This window comes from Cotesia glomerata, linkage group LG6, assembly GCF_020080835.1.
Source record: "Cotesia glomerata isolate CgM1 linkage group LG6, MPM_Cglom_v2.3, whole genome shotgun sequence".
NCBI lineage: Eukaryota > Metazoa > Arthropoda > Insecta > Hymenoptera > Braconidae > Cotesia > Cotesia glomerata.
Window position 1 is genome coordinate 27,258,155 of NC_058163.1, and position 21,375 is coordinate 27,279,529.

Here is a 21,375-nt window from a genome sequence, read left to right on the forward strand (position 1 = left end):
GCAGATATTTAATAATTTTTTAGAATTTTTTTAACAAATAAATTATGGCAAAAAAAATGAGAAGAAAAAATTGACATGAAGAAATTTTAACAAATTATCGATGCAATTTTTTAAAAATAATTTTTCGGAGCAAATTTATTTATTAAAAAAAAATAAAAAAATTATCAACTGACAGCTAACTTTAATGTCATAAAATAATATTATTTTTTTATTATGATTATTATTATTAAAAATCGTTTAAACAATAAGCGTTTTTATTATCCGTTAAAAAAGAACTAGTGAAATCGTTTGATTTCTTTCTGTCGGTTCAGCTTTTTTATTTTGGAGGTGGAAGAGAACCTTGCCGATACTATTCCCGTCAGTCTTATATACTTTATAGTGGCACAAACATGAGGACAATCTTATTGTGACACTTTTTAATTTAACGGGCAAATAAACAGTCAAAAAAATGTTACTTTAAAATGTATAAAATAAAAAACAATAAACTAAAAAAATAATAAATTATTAAATCTAACTAATAATTTAAAAACTGTGCCAATAATGATTATTGTTGAAGCTGATGTATACTCCGTACAGCCGAGCACATCATACAGGTAATTAACTTTTGTTCCGTAATTACTCGTTATTATAAATAGTAATAATAACCGATAATTAATACAAATCACTTTAATAGTAATCTATTAACAATAATCAACAGCTGACAGTTGTAATCAAGTGACAACTTGATAGAAAGTTTTTATTCAAGGATGTAGTAATTTAATATCCAATTTATTAATTCACAAATAAAATCTACCACCAAATATTTATAGTTAAAACACTCAACCTTGAATTATTTTAGATAAATTATTTAACTAGTTACAAGTTGTCTAACTCAGTAGTAGTAATGAACTATTTTCAATTAAACATTGAATTATTTGTGAGAGGTTGTAGCGCGATTGCCACATCTCTTAGATATACACTCATGAATGTCACGATATTATGACTCTACTTACGCTCATGGTACAATGTACACATATATAGAAATATATTTCTATATATATGTTTGTGTTAGTCATAATGTAGATAGGGGGAATTCATCGGGGGAATTGTAAAAGTTTCTTTTATACACAACACTAGTATCAACGAAACTACGACCATAGAATGTTCTATTAAAATTTTCCGAGGTTAATGTTGGGTTTAAAAATGTATTAATAAATAAATAATGTTTTCACGATCGAAATTTCGGTTTAACAAGCCATTGTTCGGCGGCAAACGCAAAAATTATTCCCGTAATTTAGTGTTTCTCAACAGAAGAAGACATCATGACCATGAGTATCGAGATCGTCATCACAGAGATGACAGGTATTAATTTAAACCTTAAAAATACATATGACATTAGTTTTTTAATTTTTTTTAACAAAGAAATTTGCTCCAAAAAAATATTAATAAAGTTAGCTGACATTTTTGATTTTTTTATTTTGCTTAATTTATTAAATTATAACTAAAAAATATTTTCAAAAAATTGCACTTATAGTTTTTGAATAATAAAAATTTTTAGATGTCGGCTAACTTTATTTTAATTTCAAAAAATTGAAAAAAAAAATTGCATTTTTAATTTTTTAAAATTTCTACATGTCAATTTTTTTGCCATAATTTATTTGTTAAAAAAAAATTATTAAAAATCTGCTAAATTTATCATCATAAATAAGTAAATAAAATAAAACAGTTGAATGTGCGACATGCGGTGAAATTTAAAAAGTTAAAAACGTAAAAATGTGTATGTTTGCTTACATGGTAGTACGAAGGTTGTATATTTGGATATAAAGATGGTAAAGCCGGTACAAAGATGATTTAAAAAAAAAATAAGAGTAAAGCCAAGCCGTAGGACTGTGGGAGTAGAGTCGAAACAAAACGTGATCACTGAGAACTGTGCTGGGACCTTTCAGGCACCTGTGTACTAACACTTCTAACACTGTCTGCGTATTTATTATATTATATCCAATACAGATTACAGAGATTTTACTTGCGTTTGTTGTTAGGCTGTACGCTGTACTACTACATAACAGAGTCTTATGCTGTTATTCTATCTATTGATGCTGGTGGATGTGTGAACGTGCAGATGTAGATGTATAAGAGCTCAGCGTTTAAGTCCTTTAGTCATTTCTCTTTTTATTCCCTTTTTGCTCTCAGCATTCTTCGTCTCGCTGGTCCAGGTCAGTCGAGATCCAGGTTTAAGAAGACGCTTTGATTTTCACAGTACTGCTCTTTATTTTTTGATAAATAATTACTTATAGTTTGTTTTTTTATTTTTAAATAAATTGACTACTCTTTCTGTTTAACTTGGTAATATTTTGACGTTTACGTTTGTCAACAGTTTTTAACACAATAATTAAAAGCAAGAGCTAAGAAATGCGTCTTAAAAATCCGCTGCCGCAACGAGGAATCTACAAGTAAGATGAGAAGGTGGTTTATATATCTATAAGAATGTTGAATTAGTTTTTTTAATTTATTATTTAAATTTTAGGATATTAATATTTTATGAGAAACAAATTTTTGCTGTAGTTCTATTGATGTAGATTGCTCTTTTAATTTACTCCTCAACTTACTACTCCTGTTATGTATTTAAAATACTTATGTTCATTCACTGTGAAGTTAAGGTTCTACGTATAGTAATAAGTATGTCTATATGATAATATTATATGCTCCGGTGATAAAGAGTGTGGGTGTATGGAGAGTTTTGGTGTCTCATTGCCCTCATTGGCTACTACTACGTTCAAAACTGCTTACGCTACTCTGGAATAGAAAGAGTAGAGGTACACCGTTTGTACCTTAACAATGTTATGAAATAATGAAACACGTAATATAACGCTTCTCACACTTCTTAGCTTTTGAGTGATGACAATGTCTTGGGCGAAATGCTGTGTGGGAGCAGAGCTCTTTAGTTGCTTTAAATTGTACGAAATGACTGGAGTTATTTTTTTGTTACATTAGTTCACGAGTCTCTTTTTTAGTTTTTAATTTTTAATTGCGATAATTTGGAGTTATAAGTTTTAGTTTTTAAAATTTTTGGTCAATGTAGAAAAATTTTAATTGAAACTTTTTAATTTATAGAAAGTGAGGAAGAAACCGGAATTTATTTTAGATTGAAAGTTTTAGTTAAAAATTTAGAAAGAAAGTTTTTATGAAAAATTATTATTGGAATTTAAATATTTTCATTCAAATAAATTATTAAAAATTTTAATTTAAACAAATTATTAAAAATTTTTATTTAAATAAATTATTAAAAACTTTTAATTAAAAAAATTATTAAAAATTTTTATTTAAATAAATTATTTAAAATTTTTATTCAAATAAATTATTAAAATTTTTTTATTTAAATGAATTATTAAAAATAGTTTAAAGTAAATTTAAAAAAAAAATTCCAGAAAAAAAAAAAACCATAGAATTGTTGAATTTTTAGTCCGTAAAAAAGAGAGAATGACTCAGAGTTATGTAGTATGAAAATGGGGGTAAAGAACGTCAGACACAAAAGACCGCTGGTTCCGTATTATGAAATCTAGGGGGTTGTAGTTAGCGTCTGGTCAAACGCAGCTGTCTGTTACTGCAGTTGAACTCGCACGTGTCAAAATTACTTTAGTGTCTAAATAAAATTATCAAATTAAAACCAAAAACAGAAGCTTTTTTCACATTGTGGATCAGATATCAAGTCAATGACCAAATAGATTAACAAAAAAATAAAGTAACTTCGGTGGATAAGAGATAAGAAGAGTGAATGAATTAAAACTAGCCGTAATTGGAGTGAAATAGTTTGACGACTCGACCTCAGCGTCGGGGTTATTAACTTTTATTAACTCTAATAAATAGTTTTAAATTACACTCTTAGTAATATACGAAGTCTTCTCAGTAAAGTTCATTTGATAACTCGTCTTCGTAACTAGTGCACCGATAATTTATACGCATACGTTTTTACTACTAAATACACTATATCAATACACAAAGTTATTTATAATGACACGAGATAATATTTTTGATAAAATGGGCTTGCGAAAGACCGATGAAGAACAGCAATTATTATTTTATTCGACTTTAACAGTTGAAGAAAAAGCGCGTATGCATCCTTGTACCAAAGCGACTTGGTACGTCTTAAAAATTTATTTTTAAAATTAATATTTAATCTAGTAATATTATAATTTAATTTAAATAATAATAGAAAGTAGATTTTGATAAATAAAAATAATATCAAGGCTGACTAGTATATTTAATACTTTTTTTGTCTATTATACTGAGAGAGATAAAAAATCTTCAATAAAAGTACTTTATACTGGATATCAAATATCTTTTAAGAGTCAGCATACTTATATTGTTTGGTATTCAAAAGTTATAGATGACACTGAAGTTAGCAGACGTCTAAAAATTTTTATGATTTTTTTTTATTAAAGAATTATTACAAAAAAAATTAAAAAAAACTTTTTTCATTTGTTAAAAACTTGAAAAACTATAAGTGCAATTTTTTAAAAATATTTTTTAGTTATAATTTAATAAATCAAACTTTATTATTTTAAAAAATTTTTGATTTCTTTTATTAATTAAATTACAACTAAAAAGATATTTTTAAAAAATTGCACTTATAGTTTTTCAAGTTTTTTACATGTGAAATTTTTTTTTTGTTTAATTGAAATTTTTTCAATAAAAAATTTTTAAATGTCGGCTAACTTTATTTTTATAGTTTTAGTATCTTTCGTCATAACATGAGTCTGTGGAAGAAATTTAATATAAATGTATTTTAAAAATTTTTTTTAATTTTTTAAATCTATCTTCTCTTTACAGATGCTATTTATTGTATATAACATATTGTTGTAAATTGCCGAGGGCGTTGCTTTATAAATAAATAAAATGAATTTTCTTTTAATTAATGAATTATTTTATTTATTTGTAGTGTGATGATGTCCGGGGACTCACCAGGACTGGACTCGCGATCGATACCGGCAAGTTACGATTTACCTGACGACGCACGTCCTGGAGAATTACCACCGGTTATTCCGTTAAGTTCAACCGGTAAATTAAGTCACTCAAACCATGACACCGACAACGAGACCATTGAAGAAGTAACGACAATTGTGAAAAAAACGCTGCCCAGTCCGGAACCACGGCCGAAAATCTACCAGAAAAATGGCATCGACAGTGATAACAATAATAAATTAAAATTGGAGAACAAATTTGCTGAAAATAATAAAGAAGACAACGATGCATGCGTTAATTGTCTTTACTATACTCAACAGTTTTGCGAGTGTGTAATACTATGAGCGGTAAATTGTAAATTGTATGTTATATTTTACTATATTATGTATTAAATATCTAATGAGTAATTATTATTATTATGTGAGAATGTATATAAGATATGAAAATTATTTTAAAAACAATTTTATATCCGTACTCATTTATAAAAAAAAAGACAAATTACAAATACATATTTTTGTATTTTTCCTGCCATTTTTATTATTGTTTTAATAAAAAATAGTTTACCTAATTAATTATTATTTCGTTAACTGTAATTATAAATTAATCCCGCATTAAGTGAGTTTGGAGAAACTCTTCGACGTCATCAGTATCCCATTTAGTGATGTCAAGAATGTCTTCTAGTTTATTATCATGGTCGTAAAGTTTAATCATGGGGTCCAGGCCTCTGACGTACTTAATTTCAAGGTTTTTGTGCTTGTTGGGACGATCACTTTTTATGAAAGCCTGGATTTGAGGGTAAGCTCCGAATTTACATGTACAAACTTCAAGCACTGCTCGTGGATAACGCTTCGAGCTTGAATCTTCTTCTTTGAGACAGCATTCTTGACAATTGTTTCTGTTGAATTTTAATTTTAATTTAAATTACTTTAGTTTTATAACTATTGAAATTTTTTTGTTAAAAAGGTATATATGTATATTATGGATTATTAAATGCCAGATAGGTTAATACTTACTCAAGTTCACTTAAATTGTATTTAGAAAATTGATCACATGTCGAGCATAATAAATTAGCTCTATTAAATCCTAGAGACTGGCAATCTTCACTAGTAAATTCCGAGAAGACATTTACCTGGAAAAATTTTTTTTAATTACTAACTGATAAACGTCAGCAAGTATTTGAAGTTAATTTTTATAAATTTTGAGTGTTAAGATTAGTACTTACAGTTGCGAGGATTAAGATAAATATATAGGAGTACATTTTTTACTTGTTGAATTATTTTTAGGGTTATCAGGTAGTTTTTAAACAATTAGTAAATAAATAATCGACGGTGGCAAGCGAGATGGGTATTTAAATGGATGTTTAGAATTATGCATGCTAGTACAATACGTGTCGTGTGGCTATAGGATGTATGACAACAAATGATGGCATTATCTTCTAGATGTCGCTGAAGTTGACTTTTAAAATTTATATGAATTTTTATTTATGTTGAAATTGACCGAAATTTATTATTTTTTTTGTCTTTTTTTAAATAAATTGTAAAAAAAAATTATTTTGATTCAATTTCATTGCACTCGGTACTAAAATATTTTTCATTTTGAAAGTACACATAAAGTAAGTAAAAAAAATGTAATGTCAATAAAGAAATTTGTCAACGTCAAATTTGAAAGTATAAAATAATTGAAAAATTTTATTGTTGAAGATATATATATATATACAACATTTTCGTAAATGATGATTAATTTTCGTCAGATTAATTTATGCTGTGATAAATTTTTGTATGAGAAATTTTGACGGGTAATTTTTGCGGATTAATAAATGCGGGTAATGCGAGGAGCCGTTGACTTGCGCAGAAGTCCGAAAAAACTCTACTGCGCATATTCTAGATACTTTTTCGTCTGTCTCCCGCTTAATCTTAGTCGCGTAGCATTTCAACAGGGCAGCTCGTCAAAATGATTCAATTTATTGATGAAACAATCTAATTACTCACTTAAATCAACTAAAATATCTCTAAAAAGTAAAAATAATATAAATTTCAATCTGTCAATCATTGTTTTTGCTAAAATCTAATTATTTCAGCCCCTGCAGGTACGCGTTTCAATTTCATAGTTTTCATTTTTAATTATACTTATTTAAAAGTCGTAATTTTAGGAAAATTAGTATTTCGAAGCAGGCATCGCGATCAAATGATTAATTAGGGATAATAATTCATTCATTTAGGTCTTCAATTTTTTTTTCTATTATACTTTACGAAGAAAACCCTGATAGCCAGCGCTTTCTCCGTAAGTGTTGACTTCCAGCAGTTATGGTTAATTTATACATCAAGTTGGCGGTAATTCTTCACTCAACAACAGTTTTAAGCAAATTGACGGAAATCTACGGCCGCAACTTGAATACAAGTTAACAATCAAACTTGTAATTAAATTTCCTTTCAACTTTACTACAATTTGACGGAAATACTTGTACAGCAAGTTTTGACGTCTATTTGCAGAGTAAGTTATAGGTAACTAATAGATAATCGCTCGCTTTGCCAACCCTGATAGCCACAGTTTCAGACCAACCAAGTTGGTGTCAGATAGTTGCCACCAACTTAGCGACAACTTGCGGTCAACTTCCGAATTTGTAACTGTTGGCGCCAAGTTGGCTACAAGTTTCTGAGAAAAAAGAGACCAATCTACTGCCGCAATATGTCGCCAAATTTCTTGAGAAACTTATCGTCAACTTTGTGTGAAAAAGTTTCAGAGCAACTTTTGCCGACAACTTGGTGACAACTTGGTGAACAAGTTGACACCAACCGAGTTACTTTCCAAGAGTTGCCGCCAAGTTGGTGACAAGTTGCGGCAGTAGATTGACAGAAAGTTGCGGCCAACTTGGCTATCAGGGTAACTCTTTCAGGGAAAATTTCCGACCTTATCAAGCAACAAGATGGCGTCATCTTTTCCAGCTTTCGGTATAACAACTAGCGCATATTGTATTTCGTCTGTAGTTGATAATGAATCTAACAGATGGCGCTAATGGCTCTTTTTAAATTCAAAAAAGTTTTGTAGCAATGACAACTAAGCCTGCAATTGTCAACATTCTTTTTATATTTATTGTTAAAATTAAAATAATAAAACCAAAATTTTAACAATCATTATGAATAACAGTAAGTACCCGAGTTTCGGTAAAAAATAAAACCCGTTATATTTATCCCAAGATGAAATAAAAAAAACGATAATCCAGCAATAATTCACTGTTAATTATTACGAGGAGTAATTTACGGATATTATTTATATTTTTGAGATCACCCTAAAATTATCGAGTTAGAAAAATGATGAATAATTTATCTCGAGGGTTTAATTGTCGGTGAGAAAAAGTCGGTAACTATTTTAATTGTCGATTAGTATCCAGTAATAATTATGCAACGGAGTATATAATTTAAAAGAGTTTGCTTCTCGTGTTACTCATCTGGAAGTCGGAGTGGGTCGGTCGTCGGTCTGACATGCTGCTGGTGCCGGTGCCGGTGCCTTAGTTATAGCCGTTGCACAGGACTTGTAATAATAAATTATTATGCTACTCACGGATAATCGAGGTGACGAGATGGGTGGCTGAGACTTGCCCAGCGATTCCTTATCGGCAGCAGCATAAGTTTGCACTCACAATCGGCAAGAGGCTGCTGGTGATGCTGAAACTTGTACGTCTTCGGCATGGTAGGACGTATTGGCTCTTTTTCTTCGCCACCACTCACGGGATCACCTCTCTCGCTCATATATATATATACACATACCTGCCGGCAAGTGGTTTTATTTGGTAGTGTATATGCCCCCGGTCCATTATTTGCCTTAAACTAAAATAAAACCAATGGGAGCAAACAACCTTTCGAGTTTCTTCTACACGTCCATGTAAGAAAGGTAAGTTATGATACCTGAGATTATTTTTAATTATAATTATATATTAATTTATTTTTATATTTAAAACCTCCTCGATTAATTTATTTTACTTGTATCTATTAAAGTACACAACTAATATCTTCATATTTAATTCTACGTGCTCTCGTATTCGTATATAGATCTTAAAAGTAGTTCTAGCTCGAATCCAGCATCTCGGGAGTTAGCAGAAACTTTCTTGATCTTAAGCTTTGTCAGTGGCGGGCGTATTGTGGGTGGTTTGCTGGCGAGCGGATTTTCTGCGGTCTTTGCGGCAGTCCCGACAACGTCTCGTGGCCGTGGGAATACTGCAAATTGTTCTGCCGCTCCCCCGCTGAGTTTATATACATCTATATACGTGTATATATTTATATCGAGATATAAGGCTTGCTAATCGCTGCTAAACGCCATGCGGAAGTTAGCACTGACTTCATCGTATCCACGATTATTATAGACAGTGGTTGTCATTTTTATTTGATTGACCCTTTTTTCGAAATAACAAACGCATATTCTTCTGCACCGGTAAATTGATACTCCAGCGCCTATCCAATCGTTTAAAATGAGGTGTGTTTTTTTTTTTTATCGATCAATATACAAATTTTTTTTAGTTTAAATTAACGAAGAAAGAAATATTTTTTAATTTCTTCGGAGAAATTTCTTATATTTTTTTTTTATTTCTAGAATTTATAAAAAATTATGTCAGAATTGATTTACTCAAAAAATAATTAACTATGCATTGAACTAGATTTACAGAATAATTTGAATAATAATGTTTCTGTAAGCATAACTATTATAATTTTTTTAATTTTAATATTTTGATTAAAAATTCTTATTCAAATTAATACCTCTTTCAATTTAGTTCAATGCATATTTATTAATTTAAAAGTAAATAAATCTTTTGAAATATTTTTTTTTAATTCTTTAAAAAAATTATTAAAATACTTTTTTCTCTTTTGACAAAATTAAATCTACAAATCTTCAAATAATCTTTCAGTACCATAAAAAACATAATTAGGAACAGGTCTTTTTAGTATGACCACCATGAAATAACTAACAAAAATAATAAAAAAAAAAAAAAAAAAAAAAAAAAAAATTTATTGTTATTACATCTTATTACAAACAAAAACAAAAGTTGGACCACCATCAGCTACTCCGAATTCTGCTCTGGATCCAGGACTTTTATGGAGGATTCAAGTTCTTGGGCAACGGCGTGCCCTTGTTGGTCTTGTTTTATAAAAGTATTTTTTGTATATGTTGTTGTTGATGATCTTACTCTTATTTAAACAGTTGACTCCCTTTGCTCTTGGATTGGTGTTTCTTTAAAATGGTGTTCGGCATTTACGACCAAGAACTAAGGGACCAAAAGCAAGAGCTAAGAACTCGTTGAGCATTACTCTCGGGTCTACACTTTATAATACTTATAATACTTTCCGAAGACAGTGAGCCAGTGGACCCTTATACTTCAGAGAAGAGTAGGGAGAGCATAAGCTAAGCCATCAGAAGGTAGAAAGGAAGGTAGAACAACAACTGTTGAGCATAACGCTGTGTGGTAGACAGAGTAGGTTGCTAAGGCTGGTTGGTACAAAGATTAAAGAGGGAAGGAGAGGGGTGAGAAAGCCAACGGTGAGGAGGAACCTCTGAGGACCGTACACGACTTACAAACTCAACTGGTGAACGAGAATAAGAAGAGAGAGAATAAGTTACCAGAGCACCCAGTCCTTCTCGACGCGCTGAACAGATCCTACGTGCTTTTATTACCGGTACGCGCTCCTATCCAAGACACAACATTATCCAAATATTGATACCGATACTGATGAGCATAAACTCCGTGGTTAAATAAACTCCTACTGGACGAATTAATACTCTGATCAGTGGACTCTCGGGTCTGAGAGTTAGTGCCTTGATATGTGCCTGAGTCCTGCTGGGACTGAGTCCCCAGCACAGTGTCATAATCACAAAAGTTGTGCAACCCACTCGGTCAATCTTTATTGTCTGTCATCTTTATTTATTTTTTGGGACAAGAGTTTTATTTATCCTACGAGTAGAGAGTGACGACAGAAAAATCCGGAGATAGAGAAAGAAAGAGGAAGACCGAATAAGAAAGATGAGGAACTAAAGCCTACAAAACCTGTTTTTCATTATTACCAAGTGTTTCATTCAAAAAATCCTACACGAGGTGCTATTGCTATTGATCTTGATCAGACCTGTTTTTAATTAATGTTAATAATTATTTACTTATTTATTTATTATTACTTTGGTAATAGTATTTAAATATTATGTTTCAAACTGGACAGTGAACTTGCGCTACCGGTGTAGCTAGACTAAGACTGTTGATGATAATTATAATTATTATTATTATTATTATTATTATTATTATTATTATTATTATTATTATAATGTATACATATATCATGGAGTCATTAAAAGTGTCCGCGAGTACTAAGATTGTTAAAAAATTAAATTACAGATTTGTTGTTGAACAAAGTCCAGAGGTGAACGAATCTACGGTGTCCTGGACGGAGTGACTTGTTATTTCAAGTTGAGCGAGAGTGGACGAAGGCACCCGAAAAAAGGCTCAAGAGGAATGGAAGAGGCGATGCGGAGAACCAGGACCGAGCAGAGCCAGTGGTTCTCACCCAGGGCTGACAAGGATGACAAGAGACCTGGAATCGGCTCTGGAGCTCTCCACTTTATACGCAACCGTGGAAGTATGAGGCGGCAACTTATGCGAGACTCCAATCGGTAAGTCACAATACAATTTACAATTGTCTTTGATCTATTATATTTTTTAGGAGTAATAGACTAAAATAAATAGCAAAAAAAAAAAAATTATCTGGACAATCTTCGACAGATAACTAGTATATAGAGTTGGTAGAGGCTTTGAGACCACACACGGATAAAACATACTTGGGCAAGGGAAGCCGCGTGGTTATCCGCCAACACTTCCGTGTTGTTAAACTAATGAATCGCCTTCCTGGAGACATCAGAGCTTTAGCAACGACAAGGGTCTGAGTCTGGTATCCTCCATCTCCGATCCTGTCCCTTGTCCTTCTTTCTTTATCTCTTTCTATCGGAGGACCGAGCGGAGGACCGAGTGTTTAGCCAGAGTCAACTTGTTCTCCATCTTTTTATTTTACATTGTTAATTTTTTTGCTTACCATTATTTTAACATTGTCCAGTGTCTCCCTCCCTCCCACATAAACGTCAGTCTGCTCAGTCTCTAGTTGGTTAAGTTAAATCCCGTCTCTGTCTATGTCTCTGGTTCTATTCTCTATCCTCCATACTCTAAGCTCGTAGTTAAGTTCGTAGTCCTGCATGTATGTCGCCAGTACTCACATATTTATAAACACACCCGCTAGGCAATGCTCAACCTGGACAGGTCAGACCCCATTATCGGTAGCGTATCGTCGACCACGATCAATCGTGAACAATTATAATGCATAACGGGCGAAGCAGGTTGTCCGCCGCCGAGTAGCCACCAGTAACAACAGCAGCAGCAGCAGCAGCAGCAGCAGCAGCAGCAGCAGGAGTTACAGCAGCACACATACTCATACAGATACTTGTATGTTGTTGGTTGGTGTTGTTATTATTATCCATGTGTGTTGCCGCGGGAGTAATGAACGAGGCAAGGATGTAAGTCTACATATACACACTGTAGTAATGCCAGGGGTATGTAATAGTACGAGTAAGCCGAACCGTAGCAGAACCGACAACCGAGTGGAGAACCGACGGGGGATTATATATCTGAAATCTAAGATTCCATGTACGGTTCACCGGAGCTCGACCCTGATGCCACGATCTCGCGAACCATTAATCCAACCACTATGATACTCTATGAAGAATAAAACTATATAATATAATATAATATAATATAATACGATGGAGTAAGGAGTAAGGAGTAAGGAGGATATTCTAGCAGACGACCTCGACCTCGAACAGTGATAAAACCCCTCGATTAACCTTTTTTATAACACAAAAGCTATTACTAAGTACTTATACTTACGATCCAGTCCGGACCTTACTCTTCGAGGGGTTTTCTTTCGCCAACCAACGCTATAACACTATAAGACTATTAAAGTTTGGTCCTATCTTCCGATCCCCGTCTTTAACCTTACCTCTTCTCGGCTTTTAATATATTTCGTTGAAGCACTTTTATTACTGTGGTGTAGGGTATAGGGTACAGCCACAAAGAAGTTCCTATTCTACTCGGAACATTATTATTTCAACAATCTTAACAATTACAATTATTTCCTTATCGTATAATTGCTTAGGAAATATCAGTAAGCATGAAAATTCTTATATCAGCAATTGTATACTTGTACTTTTATTTTATTTATATTTCACTGGAACAAATACTTTGCTTTTTTTATTATTATTTTAATCCTATTTTATTATTGCTGTTACAATTATAAACATTATTGTTATTATGTAATTACATATAGTTACGTTAATTAATTTCAACGAAGTTGGTTTTATTAAACGGAGTTCGTAGAAATTAAATGTTTTTTTTATTGCCGCTGATGAATAAAACTATTTATTCAAGTAAATAAATACATTTATAATGAATAAGTTTTTTCGGAAATTTTCTTTATGTCAACGTTTCTCATAGTTTTATTATACTCGGTAATTATTATAATTATTCCTTATAAAATGATAATGATTATACTTACAATTAAACCTACTTATTAATTCCCAAGATTCTCAATGATATTTATTTTTTTTTTTTTATTCAAACTTATTTAATACAAAATTTTCGGTTGCGGTTAAATATTTTTCTTCCTTTTAAGTTAATGCTTAAATTTATTAGTTGAAATTCTATAAACCGGCGAATAAAAAGCAACAATAATGAAAAAGTTACAGTCGTCAGATGTGCTAAAGTCAAGGTATATTTATATAGATTTACCATACATATATGTATAATATATTATGTCCCATATAACCAAAGCGTAACATTAATCCCGGATCAAATTAGATCTCAGAAAAACTGGCCCTAAATTTTTTAATAAAAGATTTTATCGATTCTATTTATAAAATTTTTGTTGCGTTCTAAGAAATTATTTATCTATTTTTTTTCTGCATTTTTAAAGGAACTGTTACATAATAAAAACTAATATGAATATGTTGTCATTCAGCTTACATGCCTCGGCATTAAAAAATTCTATAAATAGATGTATAAATTATTTATAAACATATACAACTCTCAATATTGCAAGCACTTGATCAAAACTTTTGAATAGTTAATCCTAAATAATATCTTAAAAAAAAAAAAAAAGTAAAATTTAGTACACACTCCATTGACATTGGGAATAAAGAGCCGCGTACAGTATGCAGATAAAATAGTGAATAGATAGTAATTTTATTGATTGTTATTGATAAGCAGTACCGTAACTTACATAATGGATAGAGTTACTCATCTTGATACAGATCTACGGTTGAATTTATCTCGTCGTCTCGTTTAATTGTCTCCAATTGATTATCAGAGACATCAATGCCCCCGTCTTTATTATTTTCCAGCAGGATGTCGTTTACAGAGGCATCTACCAGGCTGTGTTTTTCTGAATCGGAGTTGATTATACCAAAGTTATTATCCGCGCGATCCGATCCGGAAATCACTTTTACGTCATCGGCTGATGTTTCCAAGCTTTTTACATTAGTATCGATGAGCTCGACGCTGTTTGTGTCGGTATTTACCTCAACTTTATCGACTTTAGCGTCGATTAGGCGGAATTTTTCAACTCCGGCATCCACCATTTTAATGTTGTTGTCATTGTCATTAGCTATCACTATTGTATTAGTTTCGGCGTCAATCACATCAATGTTTTCCACTTGAGTACCCACGATGTTGTCACGAGCATAGTTACTAACTTTTGTTAATTTATTGTCGATTATGCTTACGCTTTTCATAGACAAGGCAGTTGGACTTTTATTAATCATTATCAAGTCTATTATTAGGAAAGACTGCTTTACACACCGGTCGGATACAAAATTCGATTCAACGCGGCTTTGGATCAGGGGTTGGCATACCAAACCCGGTCCAAGACATTTTAATAGTGTCACTCGGTAGTTACGAACTCCGCAGCCTATTTCTACCGGGAAATAATGATCTTCTGGCCAATGGAATGGTAGTATGTCTGTCAGTTTACGGTGCTAGTAAAAAAAAATTAATTATTATTCAGATTGTTTAAAGAAATTATAATTTAAATATTTGGATTTTTTAAAAATTGTTTGGAGAGTTTTAAATTACAAACTAGAAATTCATTAAATTTTTCCATTACAAAAGTAATACATAGTTACTATTATAAGTTAAAAAATGAGTCTAGAAATAGAAGAAATTCTAGTTTTGTAATCGAGTTCTATAATTCATACTTATGACTCACGGTAATTGCACATTGTCATAAACTAATTTTTTTGTCCTTCGAAAATACTTCATTTAATGTAATGATATTCTTTTTTGCAAGATAAGAAAAAAATTCTTCTAACAAGTCGTTACCGCAAATGTTTGTTTTTTAAACTAAAAGTCAAACAAAATTAACACGGCTGCTTTATTTCAAAAGAAATTAGCTCTAAATTATTGCACTCTAAATTGATGAAAAATAATATTTTTTCAATAAAAATAGACCAAGGAATTTCAAGACTATTTTAAAGTATATAATTTTTAGATGTAAAAAAAAAATCTTACGTCTATAAAATTAATTGGACATCTCAGTCCAGTCAAACCGAAGATATTACTGGGAGAAAAAGGTCTTAGGTTCATTAATTCAATGTCAAGTTGATCGCACAAGTTTATTCCCTCAATAATATCCGTGATCACTGCACCTTTCTCATCAGTAATTTGCACGGAAATCTATCGAAATAAAATGTTTTTAATTATTTAAAAAAAAAGTAAAAATAAAAATGACAAAATACAAAATAATGACAGATCACAGCGTGTATAATTACCTGAAAGTTGTCTTCACGGTAGACTTTTTGATTGAACTCCAAAAAAACGTCTCCCAGCTTTGAGGTTTCGCCGGTAACCAATGCCGAGACGTAGGGATTTGGAAGGTAATTAACATATTTTTTTGGTGCTTGAGATTGATATGTGTACAATGCCTATTACAAGCCCCAGTGAAATACAAATGGACGTAGTCCATATAATATTTTTTCAATGTTAGTATATTCTCGAGTTTTTAAACAAATAAAATATTGCATAACTTACATTTGAAAATGTAACAGCAAAAACGGATAATCTTACAAACAATCCTAAGTAGCAAAAATTCATTTTGAATGATAATTAATTTTATTTATTTAAAAAAAAAAAAGAACCTTTTATCACACCGCTGAATTAAAAAATACTCTTATAAATTTATAAACGAATGTGTTTAGAGAAAACTGGCGGATTCTCACTTTAAAACACGTTTATTTATCCACCTGTTATCGCCGTGAAGTAACTTTGGACATAGTCGTCTCCGTCATTATTTCCTTATCGCACATTATTATTAAATAACAACTCGAAAACAGGTTTCCTCATTTTCCACCGTTCATTTATTGAAACTTAAGTAAAAAATAAATTATTAATATAATATAAAATAAAATATGTAAAAAAAATGAACGATAAATAAATAGCCTAAGCTAATAAAATAAATAAAAAATAAAATTAAGATGGCGATGAAGATGAAGAGGAAGGCTCTGCCCATGACATTTATGTCCCGCTCTTTTGACAACCATTAGGAAGTGTAATAAAAGGCATTCTCATTATTCAGCGGGCTGCAAACTGCTCTCGAGTATAAAAATAAATCACCGAGCTAGGTTAGCAAGGAAATACGGTTTAAGTGAAGACAGACGACATTACTTCGCCGTAAGGCTGTTGTATAGTAGTCGGGCATTTATATTTAGTAAAAATTTTAATCCCACTTTGCCAGAGTGTCTTAATTTCAGTCGGTAATAAATCGATAATCATATTTTCACGATCTCTTTTTTTTTTTTTTTTTTTTGGTTAAAATTTAATCTTTTGTCAAAAGAAAAAAAAAATGATTAAAGGCGTGTAATATGACATTACTCAAACTTTTATCACTTGACTGAGGTGATAGCTTAGCACTTACTCGCGCGTTGGATTTAATTGGCTTTGGGGAAGCCCAGCATCACATTAACATTATGATGCTGTAAACTAAGGCTCGGTAGATTACAAGCAAGCGAGCTTTCAGAATAAACGAAAATAAATCATAGAACAAAGGGTTCGATTAAAAGGAAATGAAGACAGTTAACGAATAAGAGATGAGAGACAAGAGAAGGTAAAGGTCAACGCTTCTTCGTCACGGACTCTCTTAGAGTCTTACTTGTATGTATCTATACCAGGGTTCAATGAGCCAATCTCAAGACTTGGATAATACCTTTTTTCAGAGCTTACCTTTATTTTCATCTTTATCTTTTTATTTAAACTCTCAATCGTTTGGCTGGAACTTCCCTTCCTCTAGAGGCGCTACAGAGTGAAGAGTTTAGCGCTGTTCGCTGTTCGCTGTTCGCTGTTCGCTGTTCTCTGTTATGTTGAGAGGAGAGCTCTGCTCTTGCAATAAGGGTGTAGATGTAAATGCCCATGTCCATGTCCATGTCCATGCCAGGAGTAGAATGAGAATAAGAAGTAAGGCTGAGGTGGGAGTGAGGTACGCGAATCCGGAGGCCCTTGATAGCCCGAGCTCGATGCGATTTATCGCCTGGCCCCGGGTCAGGGTCTGGAAGTGGAAACTATTACGCCGCTCAATGCAGGTTTCACGGTTGCGCCAACTTTATCCGTCTTATTATTCTTATTCTGATTCTGATTCTTATTATTATTCTCATTCTCATTCTTATTATTCTTATTAGCTCTTTTTATTGGATAGAGACTTATACACAATATATACCTGTATATCTGCCTACCTACCTAGTTGATCTCGGAACAACGCAGACTAGGACTAACCGATCCCAACTACCAAGGTGGAAGGAAATAAAAGGAAAAGGAACAGAGCTGAGAGAATAAGAGGCGGACGGCGACGAGTCGCGAGTCTTACACGCGGAAAATACAAGTGGAAGCTATAAATCTCGACATCCTCCACCAGGATCATGTGGATGGGCTCTATCTGCTGTTTGCTGTAAATGCACTCGTTTATGTTTCTACTTGTATTATACGCTCAGACTGAGTAGTACGACTCAAGTTTGTATAAAAGATTCAAGGAGACGGGGTGAAACGGATACGGGATACCCTCGGGAAAAGTTTAACCAAGTCTGTAAGGATCAACCGGAAAAATACCGCTTCATTGCCATTTTTTTGTGATTAACAAATAAAGTTAGCTGTTACAAATTTAATTAATGGATATCTTTCTTTCTGCTAATTATTATTTATCCCTTCTGCGTCGTGGGAGTTTTATTATTTATAGACTTCTATACGGTATTTATTATTGATAGATAGATAGATAATAAATTTTATTTGATCCTGGAGTTTTAAGTTCCTTCAGGACCATCAACAATACATAAAGTTAATTGTCTACAAGTATACATTTGATACAGTGTTTGCAATACAATTTTAAAAACCGACATTAATTAATAACTAATATGTTAAATTATAAGATCAATGGTAATAATATTGATTGCAAGAAGAAATTAAAACAAGCTTGTTTAAAATTTTCAAAGGTGTCAATTTCTGTAATATCTGCCGGCAATTAATTCCAAATTTTTATGCCATGAATTAGAAAAGAATTTTCATCGATAGCAGAATTACTTCTTGGTAAACACAGATAGTCATTCCTGACATCGCCTCTTCTTAATGTAATCGGCAAAAATTCTAATTTTGATCTGATTATAAATTTATAATTTAGTTTAATTTCTTTATAAAATATAGACAAGCTATGAAATAATTGGTAATATTTAAGTTAGAAAAATCTTTATTAATTATTGTAGAGTTTTTTAAAAAAATTAAACCTAGTTTTTTCGGATTATTTTCTTAAGGATCAGTAGCTCCAACACCTCAAGAGCCAGCACTAATTAATCACAGCAATAACCCATTTACTATCAGAACGATACCCACCCAGAGGAAAATTATAATCCGATAAACGTATTTTTTGCCTCGCACGTGCCTCGTCAGACTATTAATGTGTACCATATAATAATGATGTGCCGGTGATTACAAGTCGGCGCGACTCTCTCCTGGAGATCCTCCTCCTTAAATTAATATAAACAAGGCTTGGACCATAGACCTTGTGTCTGTAGTCTGTACCTTGATAAGTTATTCTGGTGTATGAAACAAGAAACTATCTTAACAATCTCCATCTCGGTCTATGTCTATGTCGGATTAATAAAAATCTTAACCGACAAGTCATCATCTGATGTAGTCAGAGCATCTAATGCTTTAAGAGAAAGGAGATTGGCATTAAAATTACCTTGGACTCGTCGAAATCAGTTGACAAGCCATTGCATTACATTAATAGTACACAGTCTGTGTGCTTTTATTTATATATATTTATAATATAATAAAATGCATATGTAGCTGTATGTTGACTCTTATTCCACTCAACTCTAGACTAAGTACACAGTCTACAGTACGGATTGTAGAGTTTAAGTGTAGAGTGCTGTAAAGTACTGGAGTGCCGTCAGTTTGACCCGACCCTGTGAACTTTCCTCCCGTTAGACTCCCACTACACCCTGAAGTATGTCGTTGGCCAATCGGCGTTTGCCGTGAGTGTGAATACGAAGGGAATCTTTTGATTCGCCTCCGCCGCCTTCACCTTCCTTATCCTGTCCTGGCGGCGTCACCAGCGTCACAAACTTGCGCGGGAAATGGAGCACCACGTTTAACGTTAAACGCCAAAGCATACCAGTGCTATATACCGATCCAAGGTAAAGGCTCTTACGTTCAACTTGGAGCTCTTAGCTTTGAGAGTTAAGTCGGCTCAGAGTGGAGCTGTATCTGACTACTCCGACATCAGAATCTATACGGTACTCTTGACTCTCCACATATCTTACTTACTTCTTATACTGAATACTTTAGCAAGCGAACCTGGGACCAACTCAATATATATATATATATATATATATATATATATATATATATATATATATATATATGTATAACAGTAAACATATATCTGTATAACGTATACATATTGTGTGTGATAGCGCATATATACCGCCGCCATATGGATGGATATGTATGTATTTATTATACGGTATATAGAATATAGAGTACTCTGAGGACATAAATCGTGATGTCTGTTCGACCATCATCACGATTTTACAGTGGCTTTAAGATATCAACTAAACTATATATTACAACTGCCACAGTTATTGCTTTTATGTACAGTTTACCTTTTTTTAGCCCATTTTTATTCGCTGTACCTCACCACTCTGTCGGCGAAAATAGGATGATAAAGTACGTCGGGTATTAACAGTAATAACGCTAGTTTACAAGTTAACATTGTGACCTAAAGAAATTTTCTTTTAACGAGCTTACTTTATTTATGCTAATTTTTTATAGAGCGGTTCTTTTAGAGTCTTTTCTTGTGGTTAATTGTATTGTACAGAGAAGAAAAAAAATATTTGCCCCAAATAGATGAATTTAGTCATGACAAATATTATAGAGAGATTGGATAATTTTACGAATATTTCTTTACATCAAAACAAATCACTTATTTGTCCTAAATATATAATAATTTTGTCAAGAATAAAATATAAAATTGTTTGATCTCTTTAAATGAAATCATAGTATTATTATTTTGTGTGAAAAATAAAGCAAAGACTGAAGAAGAAATTCTCGCGTGTCAATGATAAATTCTAAATAAGATTGAATTTTTATAACCTCTAATAATTCTCAGGAAATGAAAGTTAATAATGTTTTTCAGTATTGTGTACACAATATTAACAGGGAGAAAGAAATTTCTATTGAGCTACAGTTGGCATTGAAATCACTTATTCGAAGACGCGTCATTACATGTTATATTATATTATTGTTATTGCCATTATATTACTATCACCATTATGTGAAATGTAAAATGTATATTTATTTATGTACATAGTGTGTATTTGCGCAGACACTAAAGATCAGCAAGATTTTTCGATCCGGAGATGGCGATGAGGATGGAAACGAAAGGGCTGTGGCATGACCGGAAATGAAAGGGGTCGATATTGCGCGGGGCGCTGCGTGGTTCGTGTTTAGCTTAAATTACAGCTCGTGGCCTCGACCGGGGGGTCGAGCCGGAAACTTTGCCTTACGAATTGCACACCGTTATAATCAAACTAATGATAATATTTGTCGATGTGTTTTACCATCTTCGTGTGTAATCCATTCACTTCTACATACATATTTTATTCTATTTCGTTGTCATTATTATTGTTATTCTTCAAAGTTGCAAACACTCAAGGCTAGAATTTATATAACTTTTTTATTTCATTCAGGCTCATAAATATCAATCACTTTTTTGCTGAGTTCACTGCAAATCGATCTGTGGATTACTGGGTCAAATTAAATAAAAAATTTTTTTGCTATTTCCAATTTAATTTTTTTTTTTATATAGAAGGTTAAATTTATTG

General features: G+C 32.1%; 4 protein-coding genes across 11 annotated transcripts in view; 2 read left to right on the forward strand and 2 right to left on the reverse strand.

Annotated features, from left to right (window-relative positions):
• Positions 1–193: 193 nt before the first annotated feature.
• Positions 194–20,564, forward strand: LOC123266510 (probable serine/threonine-protein kinase DDB_G0282963). Of its 5 annotated transcripts, XR_006509789.1 has the most exons (4): positions 2,164–2,235; positions 2,354–2,429; positions 4,916–5,358; positions 20,552–20,564. XR_006509789.1 is itself a non-coding variant. In XM_044730783.1 (2 exons), the coding sequence occupies exons 1-2, from the start codon at positions 541–543 to the stop codon at positions 5,280–5,282; spliced, it is 420 nt and encodes a 139-aa protein (XP_044586718.1). In that variant the 5' UTR covers positions 194–540; the 3' UTR covers positions 5,283–5,358. The 5 variants fall into 5 exon arrangements, 3 of the variants coding, with proteins under 3 accessions (XP_044586718.1, XP_044586716.1, XP_044586717.1); XR_006509788.1 differs by lacking the exons at positions 2,164–2,235; positions 2,354–2,429 and adding an exon at positions 2,820–2,933; XM_044730783.1 differs by lacking the exons at positions 2,164–2,235; positions 2,354–2,429; positions 20,552–20,564 and adding an exon at positions 194–593.
• Positions 2,294–6,340, reverse strand: LOC123266511 (selenoprotein F). Of its 2 annotated transcripts, XM_044730785.1 has the most exons (4): positions 6,161–6,340; positions 5,952–6,067; positions 5,503–5,833; positions 2,294–2,423 (listed from the first exon to the last, which is right to left on the reverse strand). In XM_044730785.1, the coding sequence occupies exons 1-3, from the start codon at positions 6,194–6,196 to the stop codon at positions 5,539–5,541; spliced, it is 447 nt and encodes a 148-aa protein (XP_044586720.1). In that variant the 5' UTR covers positions 6,197–6,340; the 3' UTR covers positions 2,294–2,423; positions 5,503–5,538. The 2 variants fall into 2 exon arrangements, with proteins under 2 accessions (XP_044586720.1, XP_044586719.1); XM_044730784.1 differs by lacking the exon at positions 2,294–2,423 and having other exon boundaries at positions 5,456–5,833.
• The window catches only part of LOC123266499 (protein Shroom), a 117,109-nt gene continuing 107,044 nt past the window's right edge, over positions 11,311–21,375 (forward strand). For all 3 annotated transcript variants that reach the window (XM_044730754.1, XM_044730756.1, XM_044730755.1), the window contains exon 1: positions 11,311–11,583. In XM_044730754.1, coding sequence (XP_044586689.1) covers positions 11,426–11,583 — 158 coding nt within the window. In that variant the 5' untranslated portion in view covers positions 11,311–11,425. The remainder of the gene's footprint in view (positions 11,584–21,375) is intronic.
• Positions 13,705–16,276, reverse strand: LOC123266507. The gene is made up of 4 exons (XM_044730770.1): positions 16,040–16,276; positions 15,781–15,933; positions 15,521–15,685; positions 13,705–14,988 (listed from the first exon to the last, which is right to left on the reverse strand). The coding sequence occupies exons 1-4, from the start codon at positions 16,100–16,102 to the stop codon at positions 14,248–14,250; spliced, it is 1,122 nt and encodes a 373-aa protein (XP_044586705.1). The 5' UTR covers positions 16,103–16,276; the 3' UTR covers positions 13,705–14,247.